The following is a 14,492-nucleotide window of genomic DNA, read 5'->3' as shown; positions in this document are numbered from 1 at the left end:
GAACGGGAGAGCAACTAAATCAAAACAAAGATGAATGAATAAAATGAAACCAAGAAATTAATTAATACTCACGAAATGAGGAAGCGTCAGCCTTGAGGCTTTCAATCTCCCGATTCCTTCGAAGTGCCCTAGGGGGCACAGCTTGTGCTTTAGTGACAGGGGGAGGAGAGATGACATCGGAAACCTTGGGAGGCGAAACTGCCTTTGAAGCTCCAGGAGAGCCTTTACCGCGTAACGGGGCAAAGACATCCAGTTCTTTGGAAGGCGCCAGACGCCTCATGGCGCTCCCTTCGCGGAATCGAAGACAGAAAGGAATGGAATAGTGGGGAAGTGTTCAAGGACAGGAGCATCCTACAAATCGAATTAAAATGAATAAAAGGATTGCTTCAGAAGCAGGAAAAACTTACCATAGAAGAAGACCGATGTTCAGGGGGAATTCCCCACTGCTGTAATAAGCTATCCCATCCAGAATTCATGAATATAAAGCTAATAAGAACAATTAAAATAAATAAAAGCAATGAGAAGTGGAAGACGCACCAGATACGGGGCGGCTTCCTCAAATAAATGATATAACTCCATCGGATCGGTTTCAATGGAATCCTCATCCCCACTTTGTAACGTCCGCACGGCCATTTGGGCTGAACAATATAAGTCCAAGCCTGAGGCAACAGATAGAGGACGCAAAGTGTTAGAAGGGAAGCAGAAGGGAACCAGAGGACGAGGATACAAAAAAGCTGGAAAGGTAGTAGATCCATCGAAATCCGGAGAATTCTGAGAATCGAGCATAGGGGGGGAGTAATCTCCCTGTTGAAGACGAACAAAAACAGCGCTCTCGAAGAACAAAGGGAGTGTTGATTTGAATGAGAGACCCGCCAGAATTACTTGGGCCTCCATAAGGGAGGTAGGAAGAAGCGTGGTCGAAGCTGCAGCCCGAGTTTGACTCGAGGTTGGGGCCATTTTGAATTAATAAGAACGAGATGAAGGAAGAAAAAGAAAGAAAACGGACTTCAACGAGAATTTGTTGAACCCCGTGCCCCGAACCAAATAAATGTACACACTGAATCACGTCAGAGCAGTTCTCCGTGAAATGGAAGCTCGTTCTGTGATTAGATGATAAAAAGATTGTGAATTAAAATTTTGAAATGTGATACGAATACCGAAAAAGTATTCAATTCAAATTGAGCGCTAAACTGTTACGATTCGTAGCAGGCGTGTGAATAAATTGATAGATGAGCGCTAGAAACCCATTTGAGGGCATCCAAATTGATTGGAGAGCACGGAGAAGTAGAGATCCAAACCCAGTGAATTACATTAAAAGGAGATATAGTCTTGTCGAATCCATCTAAAAACAGATTGGGTATCCTTTCCCTATACAAAACTACGAATGACCGAGGACGGTCAAATTCTTTAGTTTGGGGGGGATGACACGCCTAAATTTTGGCTAGACGTCTATACTGTGAATTGTGACATTTTCACGTATAGATTTGTATCAAGAGGACTGTAATTGAGACCCAGATTGACAGTCAAAGTCAATACTGAATCAGTCTAATAAGTTGAAGGGACCATATACCCATACTACCACAAGTTGGTTAGTTTACCCATCCCCAATACTACCTTCGGATAGCAGTCTACCTGTTTGTCAAGCAGGATTATACCAGACTCGGACTACATCCGAAGGATGACCATTCACGTATGACATACCAAGGGTATTCTTATTGGACCTTACACTGGCAGGAGTTTGGAAGAACTTACTCAAGTGACCATGAACCGAGGATTGACTCGAAATGACTTTCTAGAACTCAGGAATTATCAAATACTCCTTCTAGAACAAGATCATGCATTAATCTAAAGGACTGCGATTTAGTCTAATAGACCAATCAAGTTGCATGGTTGAGTAAAATGACTAGAAGAACGATCGAAAGACTGCGAGGCTCCGAAGACATATCAAATGAATGTCAAAGAGTCCTGACGTAGAAAACATTGAAGAATGCAATTAAATGAATACTATGTGTAACTCCCTTGATAGAGTATAGGCACAATGGGTGTCTGTTGAAAGAGAGAAGCAATTAGTTTAATCCAGATGAATCAGATTGATAGGATTAGAATCGAGGAGAGTTGATTTGCCTCCGGACGAGATGACAAACGATCGAAGTAAGTGTTGAACAGCAATGACAGTTGAATACTACTCGAGTCATTCTCTAAAAACAATTAAATTAAATGAATATTGAAGTACCTACCCATGTTTGGAGGTATACTAGAATCTTGGAACCAATATGGACTAAATAAGGACATGTAGATTCAAATTAAATGGTATCTGACTGAGTGTAGAAGTTTCCTTGCGGTTCCGAACGTTTATTGTTTTAAATTAATTGTACTATGCGACTCTATATTCTGTATGTATAAATAGCGATCCGATGTATCTGGAATACAAGTGATTTTGGGACGACGTTGCAGTGCTAATCCGTAAAAAGGAAAGACACACTCCCGCCAGACTGAAACCTCTTCGCTAGCAGCCATTCGGGCCCGGCACTTGTGAGTATAGGAACGTCGTGTTCTGCTCCTTGTGACTGCGAGAAGTCTATCCAGTTGTTGGGTATTCTTCGAACTTAGGATCAGTTGTTGGTCTTAAGGGCAAATCACGCTGTGTGGTTGTGCCAGCACATAGTTCTAGCCCTCCGTAGGGGTCTGTGTGTTTCGGTTTTAATTTACTTTGATTCAAACCCCCAATTCTTGATATACCCAAATCAATACAAACCAAAGCACAAATCGTGCTGAATCTACCTTGATCAAAGGAATATATCGAATCCTTAGAACGATTCAAATTGATTGATCAAAGCTTCGTACTTAGCTCTCAAAGCTTTGCGGAACCTTTGCCAACGCTACCCCTTGCTATTAAATAAATTTGATAGCAGTGAACTCGCATATTGTGTATTAGATTGGTTGGTTGGAGTGCCCATTAGATTCCTTCCTTTCTCTTTCACACAAAAACGAGGCAAGCTCGTTAGCGGGAGATTGCAATGGGTAATCCTGAGTGTTGAACGCGGCTATGCTGTTCACATGCCACTATTATGATCATGTGTTATAATATGTCATATGTAGTCATATCTAGTCATTTACTATATGCGGATTCCTCTGTACTTCCTTATGTAATACTGTCATACAGTTATGTATATAAACAGGCCATATCCTGTACTGGAATCCAACTCGCTTCTCTCTTACTTTTATTGCCTCACTGAGACACTAAGCTCTACTACCAGGTATGGTACTGGAGAGTGTTCCCACTACGCACTCCTTGCCTGCTCAACAGGTTATGGGCCCCGGATGAACGCTTTGCTGAGCTCTAAGCTCGCAGCGCTCTCTGGTCTACTGTTGTCATTGACGCATCTATTTGATTGCTGTCTCTGACACAGACCTTTACCTGGAACGTCGCCTCTGGTGCTGAAGTCAATATCGCACTTAACAGTGATGATTATGACATCACCCAAGAGTGCTTGACACTGTAGATGACAGCTTGCTAGACATATGTCGCAGCTTGTCACTACTGGCAATAACATTCATGACATTTTGTTTCCATCTGTTGTCATTGAGCGTTTATGAATTGCATGCTGACATTTTCTGTTGATTTTATCCAGATCGCAATGTCCTCTGCACTGTTTACCGCTGTTACCACCACCCTCAAAGGTGATAACTACGACACCTGGGCCTCCGAAATGGAAGCCTTCCTTCAGGCTACAGGGCTTGAATCAGCAATTACGACTGACCAACCCAGTGAACCATCTCCACTTGTTGCTGCAAACGCCGCCAGTGTTGAAGCCTGGAAGAACTATGAGGTTGTTTTCAAAGCCTGGAAGGAGATCGACACCAAGGCTATTGGTAACATTCGCCTCCGTATCTCTCCCTCCATCCGCATCCTTGCCAAGGAATACAGCGACACAGCTAAGAAGCTTTGGAACTATCTAGCCAAGACTTACAATGTCAAGAGTCTGGGCGCAGTCTTTAATGACTTTGCTGCCGCTATGGCTATTAAAATTCCATACAAGCAAAATCCGCTGTCCTCTATGATGGAGATTGGCATGTACTTCACCCGTATGGATGAAGCTGGCATTGGTCTTGCTGACCACCTCGAAGCTTTGATTCTTTTATCTAAGCTCCCATCACGTTACTCTGTCGTTATCCAAACCATGTCTCAGCTTGAAACTGCAGAGCTCAAGAAATTGACCTTTGCTAAAGTTCGTATCGCAGTTATGAACGCTTTCAGCGGAGACACCATTGGCAACTCCCAACCGCAGAACGCGAACAAGTTTTCGAACATTCATCGCAAAGGAAACGATCCCAAGTTCTCCCAACAGCAGCATGGTAACGGTAGTAACCAGCAGCAGAAGGGACAGAATGGGAACGATGACAACAAGAAGAAGCGTAAGCGTGGCAGTGGAAAGAACAAGAAGGCTAAGAAGAATGCAAACGCTGCCCAAGCTGATGCAGACTCTATGGACTTCAGTCCGATTGGCAGTACTGTTGACTTTGGTCCGGTACGTACTGATCTTACTCCTTCTGTTCAAGATGTGCGCAAGCATTCCATCCATCCTCCTTACAACCCTCCTCCTAATGCTACGTCCCTTCATCTTCATAAGAAGACAAGGATGGCCATCAAACGTGCCCGTGACATTGGCGTCCGTGCAACTGCCGAAGTCATTCGCACCCTTGAGCCAGCTGGGCATATTTCGGAGTTGGACAGTGATGATGAACTTGATCCTCCAACAAAGCGCACTCGTGCAATGTCTCCTGTGGATGATGTTGAGAATGGCAGTAAGGCTCCTACGCCGCCTCCTCCATCTCCTCCTATGGACTTTGAGGTCCCAGGAACTGCCTCTTTCGACCCTGATGAGTTGATGAACTTCGACTTGGATCGTGAAATTTTGGCAATCACTGGATTCATGGACACCATGGGGTCAGTACCCTCCTCTGATCTTGACCATATGGGATATACTAACGCACCTTCATCGGTTGCAGTGGCGAAGACATGCAAGTCGGCCTTTGAGCCTGATCTCTTGTCCCGTTTGTATAATTACCGTATCGATGCCAAGTATATATCCAATGAACATTTTTGTGTACATGACGTTTCATACTCTGTGTGCAAGAAGTGTAAGGGTAAACAGAGAAATCAACCTAAATGGTGGATGAACGACTCTGGTTGTTCTGAACACACTACCTTTGACTTGAGTGACTTCATTGAGTATGAAGACCTTGAGGAAAAAGTGCTCATAGCAACTGCAACCACAACTGCCTACATTACTGGCGTTGGGACTGTCTTGATAAATTTCAAGGATGTTAGAGGTCGCATGCATTCAGCACGAATTGCTCCAGTATTCTATATGAAGGAGTTGAGTCATCGCCTTATAGCACAAGGACGCTTCCTACAAGATGGCAAAACTGTTCGCGGCAACGCAGACAAAGTTGACTTCTGGGACAAAGACGGTTTATTCCTGTCATTTGAACCACGAACTCACAGCGATACAATCTACATTCTCAAAGATTATTCGCCACAGCCTATGGCTGTAAACCTAGTGATCCACTCAGTGGACTACACTACCATGCATCGTCGCATGGGTCATCCATCGCGCGAAGCACTCACTCAACTGAGGAAACATGCAGAAGGTGTTCCCACCTTTAGCATTCCCCATGAGGAAGATCTATGTGAAGGTTGTGCCAAGGGAAAGATGACTTTACGTCCATTTCCGCCAACTAATCGTCGGGCATCACGTCCCTTCGAGATTATTCACTCAGACCTCAAAGAATGGCCTACCATTTCGTACCACAAGTACAAGTATACGATCTTCTTCATAGATGACTATACTTCGCATGGGTTCTACTGCCACTTAAAAAAGAAGAGCGGAGCTCTTCCGGTGATAAAGCAATTCATTGCCACAGTCAAAAATCTATACGAGACTAACGTCAAGGAATGGATGTCTGATGGTGGCGGAGAATTTAGATCCAATGCACTTGATGAGTTCTTTAAGAACGAAGGTATCAAAGCACAATGGTCATCTCCTCATATCCACCAGCAGAATGGAAGAGCCGAAAGGTTTATCCGGACTATTATTGAGAAAAGTGAACCACAGCGCTTTCAAGCCTGTATTCCTGATTCCTGGTGGGAATTCTCTGTTGCACACGCTGTGCATGTGTATAACCGCACTCCTATGCGTCGTCACAAATGGAAGACACCATATGAGATTTTGTACAACAAAGTTCCGCGCATAGATCACTTGCGTGTCTTTGGCTGTGGCGCGTATGTCTATCTTCATGAAGAAATACGGACAAACAAACAATCGCCTAGGTCAGAACTAATGACATATCTCGGAGTTTCTGACGGTGGACACGGAAATATCTACATGCGGTCGAACAATGCCATGTTCACTGCTACGCACGCTGTGTTTGACGAGAAATTATTTCCTCGTTGTAAATCCTCAGAGCGTCATCGCTCTACGCGACTACCAGATCGCAACCCAGATCCTAAAGATCCTATTCCTCCACCTGGTGATGATGATGTTCCCATCTTTCATCAACCTACCACTCCCCAAATGAGACAGGATCCGGAGCAAGACGTTGCACCGCCTGTGCCAGCTGAACAGCCAGCACGAGATCCTAGTCCGCCGCCACAACCCCGGAATGAACAACCTCCTGCTGAAGAACAGTTGAGACGTTCAGGTCGTGTGCGGAGACCACCTACTCGTCTTACCGGTGATCCTAGAAGCAGCACTAAGCTTCCTACGGAACAACAGGTAGAGAGACCAAAGAGGGATATTCAGAGACGCGCACCACAGCCAGGTAGCTCCTCGGCTGAGCAAGAACGTCCTGAGCCAGAACAGGTTCCCGGACCTAGTACTGAGCATCCTACTCCTGAAAATGGAGAACAACCCTCTGTCACTCCCGGTGACGAAGCTAATACCCTGATCAGACTATGTTGGGAAGGGGGAGCTGAATTAATATATTTTCTCATGGCTAAGGCCGTTCCCTTTGAGGGGGAGCTGAAAAGCTCTGAGAACGTCCGTGAATGGACTTACAAGGACATTACTCGCCTACCTAAGGCTGAGCGTGAGGAATGGCTTAAGGCCTGCCAAGAAGAGCTTGAAGCGCTCAAACGGCGTGGTACTTTTGAACTCATGGATCGTCCAGCAGACCGAAAGGTCATTAAGAACCGCTGGGTCTTTGACGTCAAATCTGATGGTCGTAAGAAGGCACGCCTTATTGTCAAAGGGTTCTCACAAATTGAAGGTCTTGATTATGACCAAGTCTTCTCTCCTGTAGTACGGTTTGAGACTGTTAGACTGTTGCTCGCCTTGACTGCGCTGAACAACTGGTATCTCACTGGACTCGATGTTCGAAATGCCTATCTATATGGCGTCTTACATGAGACTATCTACATGGAACAGCCTGAAGGTTTTCAAATCAAAGGCAAAGAGGACAAAGTCCTCTTACTGCGCAAAGCTCTGTATGGACTGAAACAAGCAGGTCTTGTCTGGTGGCAAACACTGGACTCATACATGAAAACACTTGGCTTCAAACGCCTGAGCTCTGATGCAGGTATCTTTGTCCGACGAGGAAAAAATGGCTCTTTAGTCATCGCCATCATCTACGTTGATGACGCACTCTTTGCTGGACCTGACAAGAAACTCGTAGATTCCCTTAAAGGGAAATTCATGTCACATTGGGAATGCAGAGATCTTGGTGAAGCCAAAGAATTCCTTCGCATGCGGATTAATCGTCGTGGCAAAAAGATCTATATTGATCAATGCGCCTACCTTGACAAAGTCCTTAAGCGTTGCGGGATGGAAAATGCTAAAATGGCTGATACACCACTTCCTGCAGGGTTCCAACCCGAACCCACCAAAGGCCAATCGAATTCCGCTCTTCGTAGCAAGTTCCAAATGGTTATTGGTTCCCTTCTCTACCTTATGTTGGGCACACGTCCCGACATCTCCTTTGCTGTTACCAAGCTTGCACAACATGCAGCTAACCCATCTCAAGAGCACCTTAACAAGGCACTCTATATTTGCCGCTACCTCCTAGGTACTAGATCATATGCACTTTGCTATGATGGTGAATCGGGTATCGGTCTCAGCGCTTGGACTGATTCGGATTGGGCTTCCGATCCCTATACACGCCGGTCACAGACTGGATTTTTCATGAAGCTTGCCAATGGCATCTTCTCTTGGACCAGCCATGCGCAGAAGACAATTGCTCACTCGTCTACAGAGGCTGAGTATATGGCATTGTCTGATTGCAGCCGTCAAGTGGTTTGGATCCGTAATCTACTTGAAGAACTAGGCTATAAACTTGACGCTATTCCTATTGCTGGAGACAATCAAGGGTCCATTTTCATGGCATCAAATCCTGTCACTAGCAAGCACTCGAAACACATTGACATCCGGTATCATTATATCCGTGAAGTTGTCGAACGTGGCCTTGTGCAAGTATTCTTCGTAGATGGCAGTAACAACCCTGCAGATCTTTTCACAAAGAATCTTGGGCGTATCAAATTTGAGCTATTCCGCTCAATGCTTGGACTTGAGTTCTACTCGTACACCAATCCTTAGGCTGTCTGTCCTGTCTGACGCCTACCGCTATTGCTTTGAGCAAAGTACTTTACTGTGCTGCTCAGCAAGGGGGTGTGTTGAACGCGGCTATGCTGTTCACATGCCACTATTATGATCATGTGTTATAATATGTCATATGTAGTCATATCTAGTCATTTACTATATGCGGATTCCTCTGTACTTCCTTATGTAATACTGTCATACAGTTATGTATATAAACAGGCCATATCCTGTACTGGAATCCAACTCGCTTCTCTCTTACTTTTATTGCCTCACTGAGACACTAAGCTCTACTACCAGGTATGGTACTGGAGAGTGTTCCCACTACGCACTCCTTGCCTGCTCAACACTGAGTTGCGAGTCCGTAATGGATGAACTCTGGAGGAAGCTGGAGGATTCTTCCCCAACTGTGGGGAATTCTTACCGACCTAATTTAAATTAGGAATTTTTCAACTTTTTGTCACTCCTGTTACAGGGCCAACACTATATCCTTCGGAAGACCCTTTCGCACAGTACTGGAAGAGTTGAGATGCGGAGGCCCTGGACCCCACTATTACTTAAGGATTATACGACATTATACAAGTAAATGTTGACCAACATAGTCACCATAACACTGCGGGGATCCAAGAGACGACAAATGTAGCAAGCCTCCGGATGGACGGAGTTAGACTCGAACCAGTCTGCTGCTGAGAAGCGATATGCGGAATCACTTTCTCGGCAGAGACACCTTTGAGCGCCAGTTTCCAAAGTGTCAACATCCGAAGCTACTGGCTCGAGTCTAGGACGGAGTTTGAAATCGCCTTCTTCTGTTGACTCGTTTCAAACCAGAATCTTTTTGAACCTACGGACGAGCGAAAAGAATTTTCGCTCCGACCTCTGAGGGGACAAAGGGAACACGCGGTTGTGTAGAAGCACCCACAACATTTTCACCAATCTCGAACTTTTCTCTCACTAAATGGGTCCTTCAGCTCGTGGAAAACGAGTTGAAAATGTGCTGGATAGTCTTCCTGAACCTCTGTGGTCTGAAGACTTTGCTGTACTACTTGGTAGGATTTAGTCCCTTTACAAAGATCTTTTTCACCGATAATTGAATATTAGGCTTCAAAAAGAGTGCGCTAGGCCCAAGGAAAGATGTTTCACAAGGCGACGAGCTTGTCCGAAAGACCATGTTAGAACTATATGTAAGTTTTGAGGCCTAGCTGAGTTTCGGGCCAGGGCACCGAATCTAATTACAAGCCCGTTTAAGTTCGACCGCAACTCCAAAGAACACGAGATTCAGCAGGACCTGATATGGTCGCGATTTTGCGCGTTGTACCTTCCTGCTCTAGTGGATCGCTTTCTTGATCCATGGACTGCCACGGATGGTAGTTATATCGAGAAGGATGCAAGCGCGAGGGAGGATTACCAACTCTTCAATCCGTGGCTCAGGATGCTGGTCATGGTTCAACACAACCCATATCTCGGCAAATATTTGCGGTCTAGAAAGCCTGTCTCATCAGGGAATCAACATCTTACTCGTGTCTTAGGCCAACGACTATCACATGTTGCTGCGCGTTGGGATCGGGAGATTCGAAAACCGGCAAGTGACCACCAGGAATACTACAAAGGTGCTGCTGCAGATGTGGTCCAATTACTCAGTACGCTCTTGACAACATTCGTGAGTTCTCGAGATTCGGATAAAATCTTGCCTGCGGATACCAGGAAAAAGCTGCTTCCGTTCTTGAGCGGTTGGCGGGACTTGTTTTATGATCCCACAATGGCACGAGGGGACGAACAGGTCTCACTTGGAGATGTATGTTTCCGAACAGTTATCCAGTTATCATCGGAGCGAGACAAGAGACCCCAGGTCCACCAATACATTTTGAAGGTAAAAAAGCATCTTAAAGGCTGGGACCAGTGTGGCCTACCTACTTGTGCTGCAACAGGAGACATGAAGGCTTGTGGAAGGTGTCACACTGTGAAATATGTGCGTGAAGTCCTGCAAACAGATACTCTGCTGGATACCAATGATCAATGTTTAGTGTGGCTCTGATCATCAAACATTACACTGGAAATGGCTTTCGGGTCCGCACAAAGAGATGTGCTTTATGACCGAATTTTAGATCTACTGTCCTCAATGTATATAAGAAAGTGATCCATGTACATATCTGCTAAATATCGTGCTTTTCTCACTGGTGTATTCTTAAGGTCTCTGACTATATGGAGTCTAGTTTAGGTCTTTGTTAATCACCCATATTGAGTGGGAATTATGGCCATATCATTTACGCGCCAATGACCGTTGTGATGTACATCTGTGGTACACCACGACAGCTCTCAATGGGACCGCGCCAGTTCTCCTCTGCCTCCTACCAATCATGTGAGGTATATAACCATATGTATACTGTGTTCATACTTTGGGGGTATTCTCTAGCTTGAATCGGTCAACAAAAGGAAAAAAAGATGCTCAAAAATAAAACTAGCACTGCAATGGGAAAAAGTATGATATACTGTATATATCTATTAAGCGACTTTCGGAATAAGTCTGAGGTTCAAAAAGTGTACAGAAATACACAAGATAAACATAAGCGTGGACTCTAAAACGCGAATGAAAATCCTGGCCCGCCTCTCGAGGAATGTGAATGCCCTCCACCTCCGAATCCGTTGAACTGGGCGAACAGATTAGCAATATCGGCCTGACTCATGCCACCCATACCGCCCATACCACCATTCATACCATCATTTTGACCATCCTCATCTTCACCCATATCATACCGTGCACGTCGCTGGGGATCAGAGAGTACGCTATGTGCTTCAACAACGAGTTTGAATTTTTCTTCATCGCCACCCTACAGTGAAACGTAAAATTAAGTCAACGTACGAGAAGAGGACAAATTCCTAACTTTATCAGGATGATGCTTCAAACTTTCTTTTCTATAAGCTTTCTTGATTTCAATATCCGTACACTCTCGATGCACTCCCAGGATCTTGTAATAATCTTTTGTCTTGCTTCTTTTCAATGCAGTTTCCGCTTTCTTCAACTCTGTGCGAAGCTCACGCACGTCGCGCTCAGTTGTACTACCGTCTTTCTGAGCCTCATCCACAGCACTCTTAAAGTCACGTACGGCCTGCTCATAATTTTCTAAAGCGAGATTTACCCGAGCTTGGGTCCGTAGCGCTTTGAACGAGTTGGGATATAGAATAAGAGAGGCTTCCGTGTCAGATAGAGCGCGATCATATTCTTGTAACTGGACACAAGTTTAACGCAGGTTTAACGCAAGATGCAGCGGATGGACGAAAGTATGATAGTACCTTCACAAGAGTCGTAGCGCGATTGGACAAAAGAGTGGCACGGATTTGACCTCCCTTCGCTTCTGTTTCTTCTTCACCTATGCGCTAATTGCCAATTATTGAGTCGAGATTATTCGTGATGTCGAAGCGAACCGTTACCCACCTCGAGAGTGTCAGTATACTTGGCCACGGCTTCTTGCAATTTTCCAGCTTTGAAAGCAATGTTTCCTTCGTCTTTCAACCGCTCAATATCTTTCACTCGTTTTCTAAGCTGTTGTGCAGGTAGATGGGACGGATCCAGACGTAGTGCAGACTGAACATGCTGCAAGGCTTGCGGCAGCTTACCACTGAGCATGAGCACGAGACCACGCAGACAGAGGGCTTCCGGAGAGTTGGAGTTCAAGCGAATTGCATCGCTATCAGAGACGAATGAGAATTAGAAAGGAGACGCAAAATGGTTGCCATACTTTGCAGCAGAGTTAGCGCTATCCAGATTCCCCTTTGCCAGTTCCAGTTCAACTTTCCATACCCTCCAATCCGTGGGTACTTCTCCGGCCTCACCTTCGATTCCCTGCATACATTTATCCAGAGCCAGTCTTGCGAGTCCCCAATCCTTCTTTTCCCTCGCCATTTCGAATGTTTTCATGTGGTTCTCCAATTCAGATATCTTACTCTTCAGCTGAATCGCAGTAGGGTTTTTGGGTTCCAAGGCCAAGACGGATCGTAGGGTTGAGAAAGCAGGGGTTGGAGAGCCGAGAGCAAGCTGACATCGTGCTAATCTAAGGAGGGTTTTGGCTGATGGGTTGGCAGACTGAAGTGTAGCTGCGTGTTGACAGTCATCCAAAGCTGGTCTGAATCGTTTCAGGGCAATGTATGATGCGGCTCGATTAGTGAGGAATGCGGGTTCAAGGGGATTCATTTCTGGATTCCAAGTAAATTACAAACAAAGTGTCAAATGATAAGTAATCGCACCGATGGCCTTGGTATAATGCTCGATAGCTTCCTGGTATTTTGTGGCCTTGAACGCAACATTTCCTTTCTCTTTGACCTTTTCAGCCCGTTGTACGATGTTCCCTTCTTCAAGAGGATCAGGCTCTGGGGACGGTGAAGGAGGAGTATCATTGGGGTTTGGCCCAGCAGGGCTCGGTGATGAACTCGGTCCAGCAGTGGGTTCTCTGCATTGCCGACGAAGATGGTTGTAAGTATGTAGTTTATTTGTCCAAGTTAAAAACCTGGCTCAAGCTTAGAGGAAGATGAACATACACAGAAGGACCTGTCTCTTGAGCTTCCTTGACTACTCTCTTGGCATTCTTTGTTTTTTTGCTGACCATTATCGCTAAAGTACTGCAGTGTGCACGCGTTAGGAAATTCGTGTAAACCGGGGAAAACCAGACGTTAGGGTTTGTTAGGGTCAGGACAATTCAGATACTTACATACATAGCAACCAATCCTCGCTTTGAAGTCCCTTGATGATCTTCAACACACTCTTTCTTTCATATTCTATTCAGGTGCTACGACAAATATCGTGATCAGCGACAAACGGCCCCGACTCTCCATTCTTTTCTTTCTACTTTCCCTTCCCTGACCATCCCAGCCTGTTTGGTCTGCATTGTTGCAGGCAGAGCCTGCCCAGAATGCGTTCTTTGTAAGGAGTTTTTGTGCTCTTGGTGTAGACGTTGGCTCAAAATGCAAGGAAATAGAGTGTTTCTTTCTGTAGGCGCAACTGCTGCCGGATTTAGCTTCACCGGAGTTCCTTCCTCTGCGTCAACCAACCAGGCTTCATCAGCAACCTTGATTCGGGATAGCAGCGACCCGACAGCTTTTAGTCTTCTGCTTCGATTGACTTCGCAAAATGGTGGTTCCACTATTCAAGAATTTTCGTCGGAACAGGAAACACACATTCCGTTTAGTTTTACACCTACAGAATCTGGGTTCGTTCGACCTTCATCTGTTCAAGATAGCAATGTACACTTCTGATCGTTTCACTCGTAGAGTGTTTATTATAGAGGTCATATCTAACTTATCACCGTGAATAACATTCACCATGTTCTACTATTATCACTGATTGCATTTCCAGAATCTCCGATACACAAGAACCGGACAAAATTTATGCCTCCAGCTCGAGTATCAATGTCGCGGCTGACAATCAAGCTTCCTTACCGTCTGTCTGGGCTACCTTCCTTTCCCATCCTTTTTTCTAAAGCCGTTTTCCGATGCAGATCTTCGATTTCGACTTCGAGCTCTGAAAATGCAGGCACATCGAGCTCTTCCCTAATTTCAAACGCTGTGACCTCTTCACTCACTGCCAGCACCTCTCAAACGACGACTAGCAGCAACAACAAGTGAGTGCAAGTTCCTTGGCTTCGAACTGCCGCAATTCAATCAAAATTTCGAATTTTGGCAGCGGCAACACCCTCTCGACAACACCCTCTACGTCTACGCTTGTAACCAGCAACGGGTAGGAATTCCTTTGTTAATAATCCATGGCCTGTTTACATTTTTTGCTCTAGCGATACGTCAGTTGCTGCTACCGCTATCCAGTCAGATACTGCTTCCCTTACCACTACGTATGTGTGTTGCATTACTTTTATTGCCTTTTTTAATTATATATACATCTCAGCAATCACCTAT

At 45.2% G+C, this 14,492-nt stretch overlaps 3 protein-coding genes across 3 annotated transcripts; 2 read left to right on the top strand and 1 right to left on the bottom strand.

Annotated features, from left to right (window-relative positions):
- Positions 1-9,451: 9,451 nt before the first annotated feature.
- Positions 9,452-11,033, top strand: C8R40DRAFT_740547 (uncharacterized protein). Its single transcript, XM_046236064.1, has 6 exons — positions 9,452-9,640; positions 9,693-9,775; positions 9,841-10,386; positions 10,441-10,560; positions 10,616-10,733; positions 10,810-11,033. The coding sequence occupies exons 1-5, from the start codon at positions 9,550-9,552 to the stop codon at positions 10,694-10,696; spliced, it is 921 nt and encodes a 306-aa protein (XP_046080643.1). The 5' UTR covers positions 9,452-9,549; the 3' UTR covers positions 10,697-10,733; positions 10,810-11,033.
- Positions 10,998-13,283, bottom strand: C8R40DRAFT_1241062 (uncharacterized protein). Its single transcript, XM_046233534.1, has 7 exons — positions 13,125-13,283; positions 12,834-13,036; positions 12,329-12,782; positions 12,025-12,277; positions 11,883-11,966; positions 11,474-11,818; positions 10,998-11,419 (listed from the first exon to the last, which is right to left on the bottom strand). Exons 1-7 carry the CDS (start codon positions 13,190-13,192, stop codon positions 11,168-11,170), a joined length of 1,659 nt encoding a protein of 552 aa, XP_046080642.1. The 5' UTR covers positions 13,193-13,283; the 3' UTR covers positions 10,998-11,167.
- On the top strand, positions 13,166-14,345 carry C8R40DRAFT_740456 (uncharacterized protein). The gene is made up of 5 exons (XM_046236062.1): positions 13,166-13,506; positions 13,562-13,792; positions 13,854-13,889; positions 13,939-14,022; positions 14,081-14,345. The coding sequence occupies exons 1-5, from the start codon at positions 13,496-13,498 to the stop codon at positions 14,205-14,207; spliced, it is 489 nt and encodes a 162-aa protein (XP_046080641.1). The 5' UTR covers positions 13,166-13,495; the 3' UTR covers positions 14,208-14,345.
- Positions 14,346-14,492: the final 147 nt, after the last annotated feature.

This window comes from Lentinula edodes, assembly GCF_021015755.1.
Source record: "Lentinula edodes strain Le(Bin) 0899 ss11 chromosome Unknown C8R40scaffold_54, whole genome shotgun sequence".
NCBI classification, from domain to species: Eukaryota; Fungi; Basidiomycota; class Agaricomycetes; order Agaricales; family Omphalotaceae; genus Lentinula; species Lentinula edodes.
This window is presented reverse-complemented; position numbering and strand designations above follow the sequence as displayed.